Source organism: Brassica oleracea, chromosome C3 (genome assembly GCF_000695525.1).
Source record: "Brassica oleracea var. oleracea cultivar TO1000 chromosome C3, BOL, whole genome shotgun sequence".
NCBI classification, from domain to species: Eukaryota; Viridiplantae; Streptophyta; class Magnoliopsida; order Brassicales; family Brassicaceae; genus Brassica; species Brassica oleracea.
Window position 1 is genome coordinate 111368 of NC_027750.1, and position 20100 is coordinate 131467.

General features: G+C 30.1%; 2 protein-coding genes and 1 long non-coding RNA gene across 3 annotated transcripts; 1 reads left to right on the forward strand and 2 right to left on the reverse strand.

Annotated features, from left to right (window-relative positions):
• Nucleotides 1–67: 67 nt before the first annotated feature.
• Nucleotides 68–9714, forward strand: LOC106333520. Its single transcript, XR_001268408.1, has 3 exons — nt 68–244; nt 9216–9307; nt 9430–9714. It is a non-coding gene; the product is annotated as an uncharacterized LOC106333520 (long non-coding RNA).
• A 760-nt stretch (nt 9715–10474) lies between these two features.
• On the reverse strand, nt 10475–14080 carry LOC106333119 (target of Myb protein 1). The gene is made up of 9 exons (XM_013771599.1): nt 13887–14080; nt 12682–12760; nt 12444–12545; nt 12246–12353; nt 12004–12158; nt 11829–11910; nt 11654–11739; nt 11290–11562; nt 10475–11216 (listed from the first exon to the last, which is right to left on the reverse strand). Exons 1-9 carry the CDS (start codon nt 14048–14050, stop codon nt 10574–10576), a joined length of 1692 nt encoding a protein of 563 aa, XP_013627053.1. The 5' UTR covers nt 14051–14080; the 3' UTR covers nt 10475–10573.
• Nucleotides 14081–17357: 3277 nt separating this feature from the next.
• LOC106328753 (protein LURP-one-related 15-like) lies at nt 17358–18846 on the reverse strand. Its single transcript, XM_013767262.1, has 3 exons — nt 18461–18846; nt 18136–18363; nt 17358–17706 (listed from the first exon to the last, which is right to left on the reverse strand). Exons 1-3 carry the CDS (start codon nt 18740–18742, stop codon nt 17551–17553), a joined length of 666 nt encoding a protein of 221 aa, XP_013622716.1. The 5' UTR covers nt 18743–18846; the 3' UTR covers nt 17358–17550.
• Nucleotides 18847–20100: the final 1254 nt, after the last annotated feature.

Consider the following 20100-nt stretch of genomic DNA (forward strand, 5'->3'; position numbering starts at 1 on the left):
GCTACGAGGCCCATGTAGTTTTAAATTAGTGATTATCTTTGTGGTGAGTGGGGAAGGAAATCAAACTTTTTTTCTTTTTTCTTTTAGAAAGTCTATGTCTCAAAAAAGTTTTTAACTATTCGTCTCAAGATGAATTTAACCAACGATGCGAGCGAACACAAAAAAAAACGATGCGAGCGAGCGTGGCCGCCTCTCGTCTTTCCGATGATAGGAAGCTGTTTCGTGTTCTCCCAACTATACAGAGGTATCTCTATCGCCCGTGGTCTCTTTGTTTCGGTTGTGCTCTCCGGAGGAAGTGTGTGATCGGTTTTTGGATCTAGTATTCATGTAGTATAAGACAGGCAGTAGATGGATGAATTTCATTGAGAATCATTTTTTTGCTTCTTAATATCATAAACCATCCTGTTTAGAGGCTGTGACACTCCATTAGTTAGGCTAGGCTAGCGTGACGTATATTAAACTCTCCTTCATGATACATGGACATCGTTTTTATTTTTTATCGATTAATTTAGTAAAACTTTATAATACTCCCTAAATTGATAGACTAATCACTATACAATCGTTATTCTCTATAGAAACAAAGACAACAAAAGTTGCAAAACTCTTTGACCTTCGTCATATGTTAGTGCAGGATGCAACTATGCATTAAAATAATATTCATATTTTTGAATTTTTTTCAAAATCTATGTGTTAACAACTCCTACGAAAATATTGAGTTTTTCGGTAAATGTTCTATATACTGAAACCTATGATCTTTAGTGTTGTTTTAAATGCCTATGATCTTTAGTGTTGTTCTAAAATCTAAACACATTCTTCTTTGGCTTTAATGAGTATTAAACTCTCTTTCATGGTACATGGACATCATTTTATTTTTTATCAATTAATTTAGTAAAACTTCATAATACTCCCTAAATTGGTGGATTAACCACTATAAAATCCCTATTCTCTACCTCTTTGACATTTATCGTATGTTAGTGCATGATGCAAATATGCATTAAAACAGTATTGTCATATTTTTAAATTTTTTCCAAAATCTATGTGTTAACCCCTACGAAAATATTGATTTTTTTCATTAATGCTCTATATACTGAAGCCTATGATCTTTAGTGTTGTTCTAAAATCTAAACACATTCTTCATTTGCATTAATGAGTATTAAACTCTCTTTCATGGTACATGGACATCATTTTATTTTTTATCAATTAATTTAGTAAAACTTTCATAATACTCCCTAAATTGGTAGACTAACCGCTATAAAATCGTTATTCTCTAGAGAAACGGAGACAACAAAGGTTCCAAACCTCTTTGAATTTCATCATATGTTAGTGCATGATGAAACTATGCATTACAACAGTATTGTCATATTTTTAATTTTTTTCTCAAAATCAAAAATCTATGTGCTTACAACCTCCTACGAAAATATTGAGTTTTTCAGTAAATGCTCTATGTACTGAAGCCTATAATTTGTAGTGTTGATTGAAAATTTCAGAACACATTTAACATTGGTATTAATGTATGTTAAACACACTTTCAAAATTTTATTAATTAATCTAGTAAAACTTCGTAATACTTCATCTTATAAAATCGTTATTCTCTAGAGAAACGGAGACAACAAAGGTTCCAAACCTCTTTGAATTTCATCATATGTTAGTGCATGATGAAACTATGCATTACAACAGTATTTTCATATTTTTGAATTTTTCTCAAAATCAAAAATCTATGTGTTTACAACCTCCTACGAAAATATTGAGTTTTTCAGTAAATGCTCTATATACCGAAGCCTATAATCTTTAGTGTTGATTGAAAATTTCAAAACACATTTAACATTGGTATTAATGTATGTTAAACTCACTTTCATATTACATGGGCACCTTTCAAAATTTTATTAATTAATCTAGTAAAACTTCATAATACTCTCCAAATGAGTGGGCAAACCACTATTAAATAGATACTCTCTAGAGAAACGAAAAGATAACAAATGTTACAAACCTCTTTGACCATTTTCATATGCAATACAACTATGCATTAAAGCTGTATTGTCATATTCTTGAATTTTTCTCAAAATCTATGTGTTAACCCCTACGAAAATATTGAGTTTCTCGGTAAATGCTCTATATACTGAAGTCTATGATCTTTAGTGTTGTTTTAAAATTTCTAAACACATTTCACATTTGTATTAATCTATATTAAACTCTCTTTCATGGTACATGAGAATCATTTTAATTTTTTATCGATTAATTTAGTAAAACTTCGTAATACTCCCTAAATTGGTGGACTAACCACTGTAAAATCACTATTCTCTAGAGAAATAGAAACAACAAAGGTTCCAAACCTCTTTGAACTTCATCATATGTTAGTGCAGGATGCAACTATGCATTAAAACAGTATTGTCATATTTTTAAATTTTTTTCAAAATCTATGCATTAAAAATCTAAACACATTACATATTTTTATTAATGTATATTAAACTCTATTTCATGGTACGTGGGCATAGTTTAAATTTTTTATCAATTAATTTTGTAAAACTTCATTATAATCCCTAAATTGTCGGACTAACCATTATAAAATCGCTATTCTCTACAGGAACAGAGACAACAAAAGTTTCAAACCTCTTTGACCTTCATCATATGTTAGTACATGATACAACTATGCATTAAAACAGTATTGTCATATTTTTGAATTTTTCTCAAAATCTATAACCCTTACGAAAATATTGAGTTTTCCGGTAAATGCTCTATATACTGAAACCTATGATTTTTAGTGTTGTTTTAAAAAATTTAATTACATTATATATATGTATTAATGTATATTAAAGTCTCTATCATGATACATGAGCATCCTTTTAATTTTTTATCAATTAGTTTTGTAAAACTTCATAATACTCCTTAAATTGGTGGACTAACCACTATAAAGTCTCTAGAGGAACAAAGACAACAAATGTTACAAACCTCTTTGACATTCATCGTATGTTAGTGCAGGATGAAACTATGCATTAAAACAGTATTGTCATATTTTGAATTTTTCTCAAAATCTACGTGTTAACCCCTATGAAAATATTGAGTTTTTCGGTAAATTCTCTATATACTATACTTTAGTGTTGTTCTAAAATTTCTAACCGCTATCTACATTTTTATTAATGTATGATAAACTCACTTTCATGGTACGTGGGCATATTTCTAATTTTTTATCAATTAATTTTTTAAAACTTCAAAATACTCCTTAAATTGGTGGACTAACCACTATAAAATCGCTATTCTGAAAAGGAACAGAGACAACAAAGGTTCCAAAACTCTTTGACCTTCATCATATGTTAGTGCAGAATGCAACTATTAATTAAAAAGTATTGTTATATTTTTGATTTTTTCTCAAAATCTATGTGTTAACCCTACGAAAATAATAAATTTTTCGGTAAATGCTCTATATACTAAAGCCTATTATCGTTAGTGTTGTTTTAAAATTTCTAAACACATTCTACATTTATATTAATGTATATTAAATTTTCTTTAATGGTACATGTGCATCGATTTAATTTTATGTCAATTAATTTAGTAAAACTTCATAATACTCCATAAATTGGTAGACTAGCCAATATAAAATCACTATTCTCTAGAGGAACAGAGATAACAAAGGTTCCAAACCTCTTTGGCCATGATAATATGTTAGTGCAGGATAAAACTATGTATTAAAAACAATATTGTCATATTTTTGAATTTTTCTCAAAATCTAAGTGTTAACGAAAATATTGAGTTTTTCGGTAAATGCTTTATATACTAAATCCTATAATCTTTAGTGTTGTTTTAAAATTTCTAAACACATTCTACATTTGTATTAATGTATATTAAATTATATTTCACGGTACATGACATCGTTTTAATTTTATGTCAACTAATTCAGTAAAACTTCATAATATTCCATAAACTGGTGGACTACCCACTATAAAATCGTTATTCTCTAGAGGAACAGAGACAACAAAGGTTTCAAACCTCTTTGACATTCCTCATATATTAGTGCAGGATGAAACTATGCATTAAAACAGTGTTGTCATATTTTTGATTTTTTCTCAAAATCTATGTGTTAACCCTACGAAAATAATAAATTTTTCGGTAAATGCTCTATATACTAAAGCCTATTATCGTTAGTGTTGTTTTAAAATTTCTAAACACATTCTACATTTATATTAATGTATATTAAATTTTCTTTAATGGTACATGTGCATCGATTTAATTTTATGTCAATTAATTTAGTAAAACTTCATAATACTCCATAAATTGGTAGACTAGCCAATATAAAATCACTATTCTCTAGAGGAACAGAGATAACAAAGGTTCCAAACCTCTTTGGCCATGATAATATGTTAGTGCAGGATAAAACTATGTATTAAAAACAATATTGTCATATTTTTGAATTTTTCTCAAAATCTAAGTGTTAACGAAAATATTGAGTTTTTCGGTAAATGCTTTATATACTAAATCCTATAATCTTTAGTGTTGTTTTAAAATTTCTAAACACATTCTACATTTGTATTAATGTATATTAAATTATATTTCACGGTACATGACATCGTTTTAATTTTATGTCAACTAATTCAGTAAAACTTCATAATATTCCATAAACTGGTGGACTACCCACTATAAAATCGTTATTCTCTAGAGGAACAGAGACAACAAAGGTTTCAAACCTCTTTGACATTCCTCATATATTAGTGCAGGATGAAACTATGCATTAAAACAGTGTTGTCATATTTTTGAAATTTTCTCAAAATCTATGTGTTAACCCCTATGAAAATATTGAGTTTTCGGTAAATGCTCTATATACTAAAGCCTATGATCTTTAGTGTTGTTTTAAAATTTTTAAACACATTCTACATTTGTATTAATGTATATTAAACTCTCTTTCACGGTACATGAGCATCGTTTTAATTTTTTATATATTAATTTTGTAAAACTTCATAATACTCTTCAAATTGGTGGGCTAACCACTATATAGTCTCTAGAGGAACAGAGACAAAAAAAAATGTTCCAAACCTCTTTAACCTTCATCATATGTTAGTGCAGTATGCAACTATGCATTAAAACAATATTGTCATATTTTTAAATTTTTTTTTCAAAATCTATGTGGTAACCCCTACGAAAATATTAAATTTTTCGGTAAATGATTAATATACTAAAGCCTATAATCGTTAGTGTTGTTTTAAAATTTATAAACACATTCTACATTTGTATTAATGTATATTAAATTCTAGTTCATGGTACATGGGCATCAATTCAATTTTATGTCAACTAATTCAGTAAAACTTCATAATACTTCATACACTGGTGGAATAGCCACTATAAAATCGTTATTTCTCTAGAGGAACAAAGACAACAAAAGTTACAAACCTCTTTGACATTCATCATACGTTAGTGCATGATGAAACTATGCATTAAAACAGCATTGTCATATTTTTGAATTTTTCTCAAAATCTATGTGTTAACCCCTATGAAAATAGTGAGTTTTTCGGTAAATGTTCTATATACTAAAGTCTGTGATCTTTAGTGTTGTTATAAAATTTTTAAACACATTCTATGTTTATATTAATGTATATTAAATTCTCTTTCATCGTACCGTTTTAATTTTTTGTCAATTAATTTAGTAAACTTTCATAATACTCCCTAAATTAGTGAACTAGTCATTATAAAATCGCAATTTTCTAGTGGAACACAAACAACAAATGTTCCAAACATCTTTGACCTTCATCATATGTTAGTGCGCGATGCAACTATGCATTAAAATAGTATTGTCATATTTTTGAATTTTTTTCAAAATATATGTGTTAACCCCTACGAAAATATTAACTTTATCGGTAAATGTTCTATATACTAAATTCAATGATCTTTAGTGTTGTTTTAAAATTTCTAAACACATTTTGCATTTATATTAATTTATATTAAACTCTCTTTCAAGGTACATGAGCAACGTTTTAATTTTTTATCAATTACTTTTGTAAAATTTCATAATACACCTGAAATTGGTGGACTAACCACTATATATTCTCTAGAAGAACAAAGACAACAAAGGTTCCAAACCTCTTTGACCTTCGTCATATATTAGTATAAGATGCAACTATGCATTAAAACAGTATTGTCATATTTTTGAATTTTTCTTAAATTCTATTTGTTAACCCCTACAAAAATATTAAATATTTCTGTAAATGCTCTTTATACTAAAGCCTATGATCTTTAGTGTTGTTTTAAAATTTCTCAACACATTCTACATTTTTATTAATGTATATTAAACTCTCTTTCATGGTACATGGGCATCGTTTTAATGTTTTATCAATTAATTTTTTAAAACTTCAAAATACTCTTTAAATTGGTGGACAAACCACTATAAAATCGTTATTCTGTAGAGGAATAGAGACAACAAAGGTTTCAAACCTCTATGACATTCCTCATATGCTAGTTCATGATGCAACTATGCATTAAAACAATATTTTCATATTTTTGAATTTTTCTCAAAATCTATGTGTTAACCCCCTACGAAATATTAAATTTTTCGGTAAATACTCTATATACTAAAGCTTATGATATTTAGTGTTGTTTTAAAATTTCTAAACACATTCTACATTTTTATTATACAAATGTATATTAAACTCTCTTTCATGGTACATGAGCATCGTTTTAATTTTTTTATCAATTAATTTTGTAAAATGTCATAATACTCCCTAAATTGTTGGACTAACCACTTTATATTTTGTAGAGGAACAAAGACAAAAAAAGGTTCCAAACCTTTTTGACCTTCCTCACATGTTAGTGCATGATGCAATTATGCATTAAAACAATATTGTCATATTTTTGAATTTTTCTCAAAATCTATTTGTTAACCCCTACGAAAATATTAAATGTTTCGGTAAATGCTCTATATACTAGAGCTTATGATTTTTAGTGTTGTTTTAAAATTTCTAAATAAATTATGCATTTGTATTAATGTATATTAAACTCTCTTTCATGGTACATGGGCATCGTTTTAATTTTTCATCAATTAATTTTTTAAAACTTCAAAATACTCCTTAAATTGGTGGACTAAATTGGTGTACTAACCACTATAAAATCGTTGTTCTCTAGAGAAATAGAGACAACAAAGGTTCCAAACTTTTTTGACTTTCATCATATGTTAATGCAGGATGCAACTATGCATTAAAACAATATTGTCATATTTTTGAATTTTTCTCAATATTTATGTGTTATCCCTACGAAAATATTGAGTTTTTCAGAAAATGTTATATATACTGAAGCCTATGATCTTTAGTGTTGTTTAAAAATTTCTTAACAAATTTTACATTTGTATTAATATATATTAAACTCTCTTTCATGGTACATGGGCATCGTTTAAATTTTTTATCAATTAAATTAGTAAAACTTCATAATACTCCCTAAATTGGTGGACTAACCACTATAAAATCGTTATTTTCTAGAGGCACAGAGACAACAAATGTTACAAACCTCTTTGACATTCATCATATATTATGCAACTATGCATTAAAATAGTATTGTCATATTTTGAATTTTTCTCAAAATCTATGTGTTACCCCTACGAAAATATTGAGTTTTTCGGTAAATGTTCTATATACTGAAGCCTATGATCTTTAGTGTTGTTTTAAAATTTCTTAATACATTCGAAAATTGTATTAATATATATTAAACTCTCTTTCATGGTAAATGGGTATCGTTTTAATTTTTTATCAATTAATTTAGTAAAACTTAATAATACCCCCTAAATTGGTGGACTAACCACTATAAAATCACTATTCTCTAGAGAAACGGAGACAACAAAGGTTCCAAAGCTCTTTGACCTTCATCATATGCTAGCGTATGATGCAACTATCCATTAAAACAATATTGTCATATTTTTGAATTTTTCTCAAAATCTATGTGTTATACTCTACGAAAATATTGAGTTTTCGGTAAATGCTCTATATACTGAAGCCTATGATCTTTAGTGTTGTTTTAAAATTTCTAAACACATTCTACACTTGTATTAATGTATATTAAACTCTCTTTCATGGTACATGGGCATCGTTTTAATTTTTTATCAATTAATTTTGTATAACTTCATAATACTCCCTAAATTGGTGAACTAACCACTATATATAAAATCGTTATTATCTAGAGAAACGGAGATAACAAAGGTTCCAAACCTCTTTGAACTTCATCATATGTTAGTGCAAGATGCGACTATGTATTAAAACAGTATTGTCATATTTTTTAATTTTCTTTAAAATCTATGTGTTAACCCATTTAATTTTTCGGTAAATTCCATATATACTAAAGCCTATGATCTTTAGTGTTGTTTTAAAATTTCTCAACACATTCTATATTTGTATTAATGTATATTAAACTCTCATTCATGGTACATGGATATCATTTTAATTTTTTATCAATTAATTTAGTAAAACTTCATAATACTCCATAAATTGGTGGACTAACTCTCTAAAGAAACGGAGACAACAAATGTTCCAAACCCCTGTGACATTCATCATATGTTAGTGCATGATGCAACTATGCATTTAAATAATATTGTAATATTTTTGAATTTTTTTCAAAATCTAAGAAAATATTGAGTTTTTCGGTAAATGCTCTATATATTGAAGCCTATGATCTTTAGTATTGTTTTAAAATTTATAAACATATTCTATATTTGTATTAATGTATATTAAACTCTCATTCATGGTACATGGATATCATTTTAATTTTTTATCAATTAATTTAGTAAAACTTTCATAATCCCTTATATACTAAAACACAAGTCACTTGACAAATGAAATTTTGACAAATGGATAATATTTTACAAAAAAATTTAAAATAATTAAAAATAATCAACTAAAGAAAAAACATTTTCGATCCCTAATTTTTAGGTACTCCTTCCTAATTTTTCTTAGAATTTTACGTTCACGTCAAAGTTAACTAACCACGATTTCAAACTGTTTTGTTCTCTTATATAATTTCTTATATTATCTACAAATTTAGTTTATGTGTTTTTTTTTTGCTTTTTCAATTTTCTCCGTTATCAAACAACAGATCATTTCATCATCTTTCCTAAATTTTCAATTTTGATCTCGACCGACCGGCTCTTTCACATCTACTTTCTTTTGTCTAATACTAAATTCAAAGTTTTATTATTTATCACCTGGATAAATACTTAAAAGTTCATGATCGACAATTTTTTTTATATATAACAGTGGAATGCAATCATCTTTGAACTTTTCTCAAAGCAACAGTTGGATTGGCTCTACGTGGAGAAATTCTGGGAATCTTTAGGATTTTGTTGCAGGTATTCATGGTACCTTTTTTTTTTAACTCAATGAGTTCATAACTTTTTCTGCAAAAGCCGAGTAACAATATAGCATAAAATCGTGTATTGATCAGTTTAGAAATCATCTTTGTTTACTGCAGTATAAGAAATAAAAGCTGATTCAAGAAGAATATACGAGAGATCGGAGAAAATTTTGGACATATATGCTCTACATTATACTTGGCGAAGGTTGAAGACGATGGATGACAAAAGTGATGCAAAACGTGTGACAATTAGAAAGTGAAATAATTATTTACTTTATAGTAGTCCTTAACAATTAGGGACATTTTAACACATTCTTAGCAACAGAGCCGTTTAAAATCTACACCAAAAATTAGGACCTTGATCTTTGATGCTGAAAATCTACACCATTTAAGTGGTGAATGTGGGTAAGTCACATCATGTGTTAACTCATAAATAATTTTTAGTTTTAAAACAATTTTCTAAAATTAATTTTGCTATTTTTAACATTTTTATTGGATAGTTGTCACAGTTATCTAAAAAATTAAAAGTAATATATTTGCACACCTTTAAATTGTCTGGAAGAATTAAATAATGAGTCAAGAAAATGTTTTTTTAATAAAGCAAAGTAAATTTGCAAAACATTAATAAAAAATTCAACAAACTATCAAAAGAAGTAATGTAGGTTTATTTTTTTAGTGTGTGCTTTTTAAAAAAATCTTAGGTAATTAACCATGAAATGTCAACAAAATTGTTATTTAAAACTAAATTTAATAACTTAGTTTCATTACATCTAAATTTATACTATGTTAAAATTAAATATTTGTTAAATTTAATGGGTCAAAATAATAATTTATTTTAATTGAAAATTATGATAAAAATCAAAGCATTTTAGAACAATGAATTACTAGTACTCTCTAAATTGATGGATTAACCACTATAAAATCGTTTTTCTCTAGAGAAACGGAGACAATAATCGGAGACAACATTGTTCAACAGTTCAAACACAGCCTATCTATTGAACTTCAAACGATTAGACCGAGGGAGATTAAAAGAATATGCCAAACCACTCTCCTGTATTCTTGGACATGATAGCATTGTCAAACTAATAAACAAACTCTTTGTAATATATTGTATGTATCGTCAGATTTGTAAGTCAAGGAAACACAATTAATTTCAGTAAGGAATTCAAAGTAGGATCTCTTTTATTTGTTCGCAGCAAATTAAGACAAAAAGTTCATTGTTATTCAGTTTATTAAAATCTTTTGGGATCCCAACAAAATCTCATTTGCTACTCCTAACGCCTCCATCTCCCTTCCAGAAAACATTCAGATCTTCAAACAATTTGTACGGAGGAACATACTGCCTCTGGGGCTGCTGCTGAGCCTGCCCCTCCACCTCTGCACCTGATGCTCCCCCCGCCCCTCCTCTAGCTGGAAAGGAGTTTGAGTATTGCAAGTTTCTCTCAAATACCTTATTCTCACTAACTCCTTGCCCCCACAGTGTTGTGTCATTATAATTGTTGGCTTGAACACCGTTCCATTGTGCCTGAGGATAACCATATGAAAATTGCTGCTGATGCTGCTGCTGAAACTGAGGTCCCAATGGAACAAACTGTGCCATTTTGGGGACTTGAGCTTCTGCCTGAGATTGTGCCCATGGGACTACGTAGCTGTTCGTAAGAATATGATCATCAGCCAAAAACCTTGTGTTTGGTGGAGCCTGCGTTTGTGAAGACGGCAGAGCTGTTGTTGACAAAGTTAGGCTGAGAAGTTCAATAATGTCCTGCTCCGACTTGCTTGTTGCTGTGTCAAATAGAGCTAGATCTTTGCACTCTGTCTTGGCTTCGGTTTCCGCTGTATTTTCATTGTTGTTGCCTAGAAGCAAGGTTTCTTCTTCTTCTTCCTCGGCATTTAATAGAGCGTGACTGCAAATTCGTTGACCATTTCTTTAAACTTTTTCTTTCTTTTAGCAGGTTTATGTTGTTGAGAGAGACTAACCTTTTGGTTAACTGGATAAAGTCATTTTTAACATCATCTCCCTCCTCATATGTTTCACTTTCACTGCTCGTTGATGATGAAGAAGGGTCAGACTCAAGAGCAGCAGCATCAGCATCACTAGTCTTGATTAGGACAGAGCTTGTCGAGTCCCTTGTTTCTGGGGCAGCCTGCAACATAGGAAGAGAGACACCAGAGGCGATAGCGTCGTGTCTGGCGAGAGCTACCTGCAATGAGTCATTCAGCTCGAGGCCACGCGCCATAACATCCTCGTCCCTGAAAAGAGGAAGAAGGCAGCTAACATATATTATTGCATTTCTCTTGAGTAAAATGATCGTGAAAGGAAGGTTAGAGTGGATCAACAGACGAAGTTGTGGTGAGCATCTGGATTAGTTTCTTCTGATTAGATCTGCACTGCTCTACTAGATCAACTATGAGGTCATCTTTCAGGGCCTGTTAATATACCACAAACCATTTGATTATATTATTTGCGCGCGTAGACCATCAAAGACGTGAGTAAGCATTGCATTATTTTTTCTTACTGATTTATCAGAGGGATTTACGGCTTGAACCATAACGCTCATGAGATCCATGACAGTTCTCATGGATTCAAGATTCGATAAACTGAAACAACGAAATAAATAACAATTATCAAAGGAGGATTGATGTAGGATATGTTTTGAGAAGAAAAAAAGAAAAAAAAAATAGGAGGTTTACCTTAGACTCTCAATTTCAGTAGCCATTGCTTCGTCGAGCCTTTTAAATGAACCGATGGACATTAAATTCATGGAAGAAGAGGAAGAAGACTGTGACGAAGGTTCGAGCATTAGGGGTGCTTCTTTTGAACGTTGTGGGAATTTCACACCAGACCGCTGCCATATTCAAAAGAAAAAGAGAGCTTTAGTTAGTTTGAGAAACCGAGACACCAGAAAGTTATTTAAAAGAAGCTTAAATTTTACGATTAGCTCTCGGTAAGCCCAGTTGTAATGAGGGTATTTGCGAGCACTGAATGCTTCATTCCAAGTGTCCAACAATATCAAGATTTTGTTCCTTACTTCAAAATCACCCTTTTTCACACACATCCCACCAAAGAAAAAAGATTTAATTGTTCAATCCAGAAAAGAAAGGTTAAACAAATTAAGAGTACGTAAAATCACCTTCTTCCTCACAATAATTTTAACCATATCTTCAAGCACATGCTTCTCAGCGATATGAGAATGCACAAACTCCCCACAGTTTTTCAGCATTGCTTCCAACAGCTAATTAATGGTCCAAATGCGAAATATCCATTATAAATATATGTGTGTTCCGGCTCAGGTTAATAGTTACAGCAGCATGCATGCAGCAGAGTTTAGGGTTCGTGATACAGTGTTATCAATTAATTAACAAACATACCGTTAGAGTGAGTAGCTGCACTTTAGAGCTCTTGTGCTGCAATCTTCTCTTGACCGCTTTGATCGCATCTTTGCAGTGACTGCCATATACCAATTACATTATTCATATCTTATATATTAAAACAAAAGTGGCAAACTTGATTCATGTGTGATTTTTTAGAAAATGGACCTAATATACTTATTTCTAAAAAGTCAGGTTACATTTAATCTATATTTAATCTCTAATCAAGGTGTTATTATGCTTAACTAAATGACATCAATATGCCTAAAATTCCGTTTAAAAATAACCACTAAAATCTCGACCACTATTCCATTTTGGAAACCAGCATTAACGACAAACAAAATATCCAAACGATTTTGTTAAAAAAAATTGCTTGAGGATTGCCACTTAGAATATTTTAAGAATACGTATCAAACCTATTAGTTAAATTTCAGTAGTTACTATTGTCCTTAACTAATCACTAAATCTTCTATATTTTCCATAACAACCAATACAATTTTTTTCCCGGAGAAAAAACTGTTACTGATCATTTTGGGCTAAAAAACATTATTATTGGGCTTTCAATAATTGAATTTAAAAATACTTGATCCATTAGATTTATATTTTAAAGAATACTTGACTCATATGTATACTATTTATTTAACTCTTTACAATCTTAACTTTTAATAATAGATAGTTCATTTTAAAAATATAATTAAATGTTTAATTAAATTCTCTTAAAAATTTATACATGAAGCTTTAAATTTAGTTTTTGTTAAGTTTTTTTTCTGAAATGTTTGATTATCTTCGGAGATAATAATATTTAATATTTTCCAAATTCTATTTCTATTTTTTATTCAATAATGAAATACTAATCTAACAAACAAAAAAAATCTTTATATATAATTACGATTTAAATAATGAAATAACAATAAAACAATATTTATCAATCTTTATATATAATTACGAGTTAAATAATGAAATAACAATCCAAAAAACATAATAAAAAAGTATATGGCAAAGTTTGAAACAAACTATTCAATAAAAAAACATATATGGTACAATTATTATATTTTAAAAAGTGATAGACACATCTTATATATATTATATAATATACCATTTTAGAATTGTAAACAAAATGTTTATTTAAAAATAAATGAAACAAACGCGGGTGGAGATGTAGTTAATAGTTTATATTCAGAACCATCCTATCATTTAATTTATACCCGCGATTAGAATTGAGGGAATCGCAGATAGCGATGATGATGGTCCAATCAGGAGTGAGGAGAAGCTCGCTCGTGGCCTTATCGACCGCCACTGACAGCGACGACAGCGTTAACGAAGGAGAAGCAGAGCAAGCAGAAGACGAAGAAGAGGGCCTCATCGTCATGCATATGATCTTTTGTGCGCTCCACAACAATAATCCCCATTCCAACTTTCCCGCCATATATATATATATAAGAAAGAAACTAATCAGAGCAAAGCTCTCTCTCTCTCTGTCGGGAAGTTCGTGTTTCCGTTCAATTTAATCGCTTCTTCGCCACGTTTCCCTCGTCTTCTCAGTAGCATCCGGTCCCGCTCCTTCTGCAATAATAACCACGTGGCTTTATCTCATAATATATTATGATGATGATCCATCTATCCTCCTCAATCCTTCATATAAACTCTGGTCTAGCCTTGATAAACCGGTCGGTTTCTTATTTATTTTTGTCTCATTAATTAAAATTCAATCATCGTATCTAGGGGTGGGCGTTCGGATACCTATTCGAGTTCGGTTCGGATCTATTCGGGTTTCGGGTTTTCGGGTTTAAAGATTTCAGCCCCATTCGAATATTTTTAAATTTCGGTTCGGGTTCGGTTCGGATCTTTGCGGGTTCGGATAACCCTTTTAAATTATTTTTAAAATTTTAATAACAAAATAATATATTACATATAAATTTGTATATTATATTCAAAATACCTAAAATTAACATATAAATTGGTTTGATTTGAATATTTGGATAGAAAATCAATAGATATTTCAAGATTTTGGTGTTTCGAATATATTTTAGCTATTTTAGACATTTACTTTTGACTATTTATGTATATTTCCAAGTATTTTAGACAACTTAAAAGTATCTTATATATTTTGGATGTTTTTAATATACATTAAATCTAAAAATAAGTAATATATTTAGGTATATAAATCTATTTCGGTTACATTCGGATACCCGAGATACTTCGGTTCGGATCGGGTTCGGTTTCAGTTCTTTAAATATCAAAATTTTGAACCCGTTCGGATATTTAATCAATTTCGGTGCGGGTTTGGTACTACTTTTTCGGTCGGGTTCGGTTCGGTTCTTCGGATCCGGATTTTTTGCCCAGCCCTAATCGTATCCAATTATCCTGACGTGTGTTTTAGTTATTAACTAGGTAATAACCTGCGTCTTGCGCGGAATGTGGTTATTAGTTTCGTTATTTTTAATAAAAAGACATTAAATCTGTTTAATCTGGATATTGGTTCGGTTTTAAGTTTTTTTTTTTGGTTTTTAATCTTCTAAAATATAACTATTATTTTAAATTAATATTCATTTTAGTTTATTCGGTTAAAATGTTTGATTTTTTGGTTTTTTCCGGTAAAAACCAAAAATTAATATTATTTGTTTATTTTCATGTTATGAATTTTAGATAGTCGTCATGTCGAGTTTCTAAACAGATAATAGTTTAAGAAAAAGAAAAGAAAATTATTAAGACAAATCATTTCACTACAATTTGGTCGGTAGTGAAAGAAGCATTAAAAAAAAATATTTCAACTTAAAAAAAAATTAGATACTTCAGTTGTGGTGAATACTTAGTTACAAGGTGCTCACATCAAGGTGCACATGTATGTGTATGTAAAAAGTATATAAAAACAATTGACAAATATTAAATGACATTTTTCAAAATGTTAATTAATATTAAATGACATTTTTCAAAATAATAAATGAAAGATAAAATTAAAATTAATTTAAAATAGAAAAAGACATTGACATTAGTCATTTTTTCAAATAAAGAAAACAAAATTATATCCGTAAATAGGGGTGGACACAGATCGAATATCTAAGTATTTGGAAGCATTCGTATCGATTCGATCTTTAGCCACCTAGATATTCAGTGACTCGGATATCCGAAATGTTTTAGAATTGTAAAGATATCCGATTTGATCCGTAAAAAATAAAAATTTAAAAATAATTGAAAATTTAATAATAACATTTTATTACAAAAATAAAACATTATTTAACTTTTTAAATTCTAGTACCTAATATAATAAATTTAACTCATAAAAATATTGTAAAACTGATATAAAGTATAATATATATAACATATATATATAATTCTTTACATATGTGTATATATATGCATATAACAGATCAAATTAGATATATGTTCCAAAAAAATTGGTATTTGTGATTTGATTCTTTTTTGGATATTGTATTTTAGTATTTGATTTGTTTCGTAAAATTACGGATATCCAGATTTTTTTGTTCAAATCAAAACGGATAACGAATCGAATCAAAATTTATGAATATTTTGCTCAACTTTATCCGTAAACAATAAAAATAATACATAGTTTGGCTTTTGATTCGTTATCTATTTTTATTCGAACCGAAAAATCTAGAGTTTTATTGAAACCATGTATGTTAGTTTGATATTGAAAAAAAAACGTAAAGTATATAGTGTAAACACATTTATGAATATAGTGTAAACGCGTTAGCATACTTATTATCGAATCATTGTGAGGTTGTCACGTGTCTATTACACTGTGAATGCTTCTCTTTTAATCCCCTATATACTAAAGCACAAGTCACTCTACCAATAAAATTTTGACAATTGAAATATGTTTAAAAATTAAAGAGAAAAATACAAATGCATAAAAAACTTAAAGGCATAACGTTTAGTAACTGATTTGTTAAAAAAAAGTTTACTAACTTATTCCTACTTATTTATATATAAAATAAAAATATAAATTAAAAAATTCCTTATATTTCTCTCTCTCACAGCTTCGTTGATCACACGATTTTTAAACTGTTACTCAGTTATTGTAGAAGAAGTTTGACTCGCTATTGTTGTAAATCATCTATACCAGCTTTAATGTACGTTTCTAAATTTTTGGCACATGACACTAAACACTTTTAAAAAAAATCATATTTACTTTCTAGATCAAACCAAACATCAAGTAGGTTTTCCTTTTTACAAAATATGTTTTATGCAGCAAAAAAATATGTGATAATCTTATAGAAATATTATACATGTTTACTTTCAGATCAATATACACTTTTTATTTTTCTTATATAATGTTATTAAATTTTGTAGATTTTTTCTTAAGCAAAAAACTTTGAAATAAATATACTAATGAAGATAAGAGTAATAAAAAACCAAAAATATACATAAAAAGAACTAAAAGATTACAAAAAATACTGACTTCAATTAGCTACCAAATATGTTAATATTTTATTTGCAATTTATGGAAGAGATATGTTTTTCTGAGTTTTCATATCTAATAATTTTAATTTTTGAATGTTGAATATATCTTGATTCCATATCGAACGTCCCGGTGCGAAGCACGGGAGATCACTAGTATACATATAAGGGATAACACACAATGGCACCACCTGAAAAATAGTAACATTGGTTAGTAACAGAATTAAAAAACATAACATATAGTAAAATTTATGTAAGAAAGTGCGTGAATGACTAACTATACATACATTTGTATTATTTTACAACTGGAAAGATCACCACACAAAGAACAAGTCCACATTCCAAAGTTTAGAGAATATATAGGTACAGTACAATACAAAGCCAAAAGCATAACTACTACGTGAGCAAGCCCTCTCTCTCACACACACACATGCACACCGTCTGATCTGATCAGCTACTGCCGGCGGCGGCGCGGTCTTCTCGGTTAACATCATCGAGAATGACGACGAGAGAGGCAATGAAGGCATAGTCCACGTTTGGATAAACCGTCACCGAGAAATTATCTTTTCCCAAGAACACGCTCTGCACCGTGTGCTTCTTGTGCATCTGTTTTATATACATACAAACCATTCCATTTAAATCACTTATAGTATTCAAGTAAATGTTTTTCTTTTCTTTTTTTGCCAAATTTGGTTTAACAAGTGTTGATTATTCTAACAATTCATAAAACACGTGCTCAAACTACCAATTTACATATATATGCTAACCATGTGTATATTCCGGATAAACTGACCAGAACCTAAAGAAGAAGAATATGATGTCAAAGCAGTTAAGATTTTGAAAATCGATCCCAGCTGATCTAAGACGGTGCTAAACCAACTCAAACCAAAATATCTGAACCAGAACCGGCTATAAACACTGCTAACTCGTACACAGGTGAGAGAGAGATGACATAAATATTGATTAAGATAGGACAGAGTCAGGGTCCACTCCAATCAATGCGAAAAGAAAGAAACAAAGAAAGAGAGAGTTTACTTGGGCAACGATGGCGTCAGATTCGCCGGCGTAGACGACACAAGAGCGCTCAAACCAGCTCCCTTTCACCCTAAAATCGCATCTCTTCTCATCCTTATTGTGACTCAAAAACACATCAAGTTTGGTCTTAAACTGAAGCATCGACGATCTCTTAACCGTGTACAGTAGATCACGCTGCTCCGTACTCCCTCCTCTAAATACTTGCCACCTGTCATGCAAGCTCACCATCTGCAGTATAAAATTTAATTTAGTTAAAGCCCTAGCTAGTAGTACATACAAACCAATCTTGATTTAGGTTGTGTGTACTCTCTCTCTCTACACGGACCTTCTCTCTCAAAGTCAAGACCGGAGATCCAGAACCATCCAATAAAATCCTCTTGTCATGAAGACCGAACATCGGCTCCTTCACCTTGAACAACAAGTTCCCGTTAACGTCCGTTATAACGAAGTTACCGTCAGTCAACTTCATCATCTTCCGCACGATCGCCAGATCCACGGGATACGGAGCACAGAACCTTGGATCCACTATCACTCCGGCGATGCCACTGCCTTGTGGAGGCGGAGGAGCCGTGCCTGGTGGGTAAGCATACACATAAGGTTGCTCCATTTTCTTCTCCAACTTTAGCAACGTGTTTTTGTATATGCTCTCTCTATTTTGTTCTCGCCGCCTATATGCCGAAAAGATAAGTTTAGCTAGAATTTATTTACAAAAATAAATATCTGGATCGAATATTATATGTTGACTTTTATTTCTTTTTCTTCCTTGAGAACAAACTTTATGCACTTTTTTTATTTAAAAAGGCTTATTTATGAAGTAAATGAATGTGTCCGATATTTCATCATGAATTTAACACGGAAACAAGGATTATTCAGTGAACATTGGTACCTCCACCGACCGACGCAGGCCCCCAAGATAACGAAGCTTCCCAATTTGTCCACATGATTAAAGGCCCAACAACTGTTCTACTCAACTGTATTTAATATGTTTCCTTCTGTACAGCCCTATGAACAAGAATATAAAGTTGTTTTAGATTAAATAAAATTTCGTAAATTTAAATAATTTACTCTATAATTTTCTCTAAAACAAAGTAATTCTATTATTAAGTAATACCATTAGAGTAAAAATTACTCTATAACAGAATTATTTTGTTTTAGAAAAAAAATTATAGAATAAATTATAAATAGCCATTAGAATTGCTCATGCATCTATCGAGATAGTGGAAAAAAATTTTTGAAAGGATTTTGTTATTTGTTTATGTTTGTTCATAACTTCATATGAAATTCTCAGTTTAAATTCGGGTGAACTAGATGTAGAATAAATTATTTAACCAAAAGACCCTTTAATTACTTTAGATTATTTATTAGCTATTAAATATAATAAATTTAACAACTTGAAAGGCGAGAATTTGTAAACTATTCTAAAAACCAATAAAGAGTTGTTACAGAGAGTTAAGGAGAGACATAATCTTTTTGTTTCATCCGTGGATTAGCAACGTTTTATTTTTTCGTCGGATACTTTCTAACGACCGTGATATTTATGTTTAGTTAGAATTTTTGTTTTGGTAATAAATTTCCCGTTTTATAACGGTACTTTGGAGTGCTTTGATTTAAATTGGAGATTATTACACATATCGACACATGTATGTATTTGTATAATGAATTTGTTGGAAAATATTCAAACTCGAATTATGCAGTGTGGTAAGCTTTTGGGCTAGTCCATTTTGTAATACTAAGTGCGTGTTTTTCGAAGCCGATAGGATTTATAAAAGAAAGTGTTCTTGGGTATGATTTATTGTTTTAAGTGGAAAAGAATTTGTGAAAAGGAGAAAAAAAATAGAGTAGATATTGTCCGTGTTCGGGAACGCGCTAGGCGCTAGTCGGGCGGTTGGGTTGGGCCTAGCGCCTAAAGAGAAAATCGGGGATTAATCGGAAATTATGCGGGGCGGAATTTTTAGATGGTTTACT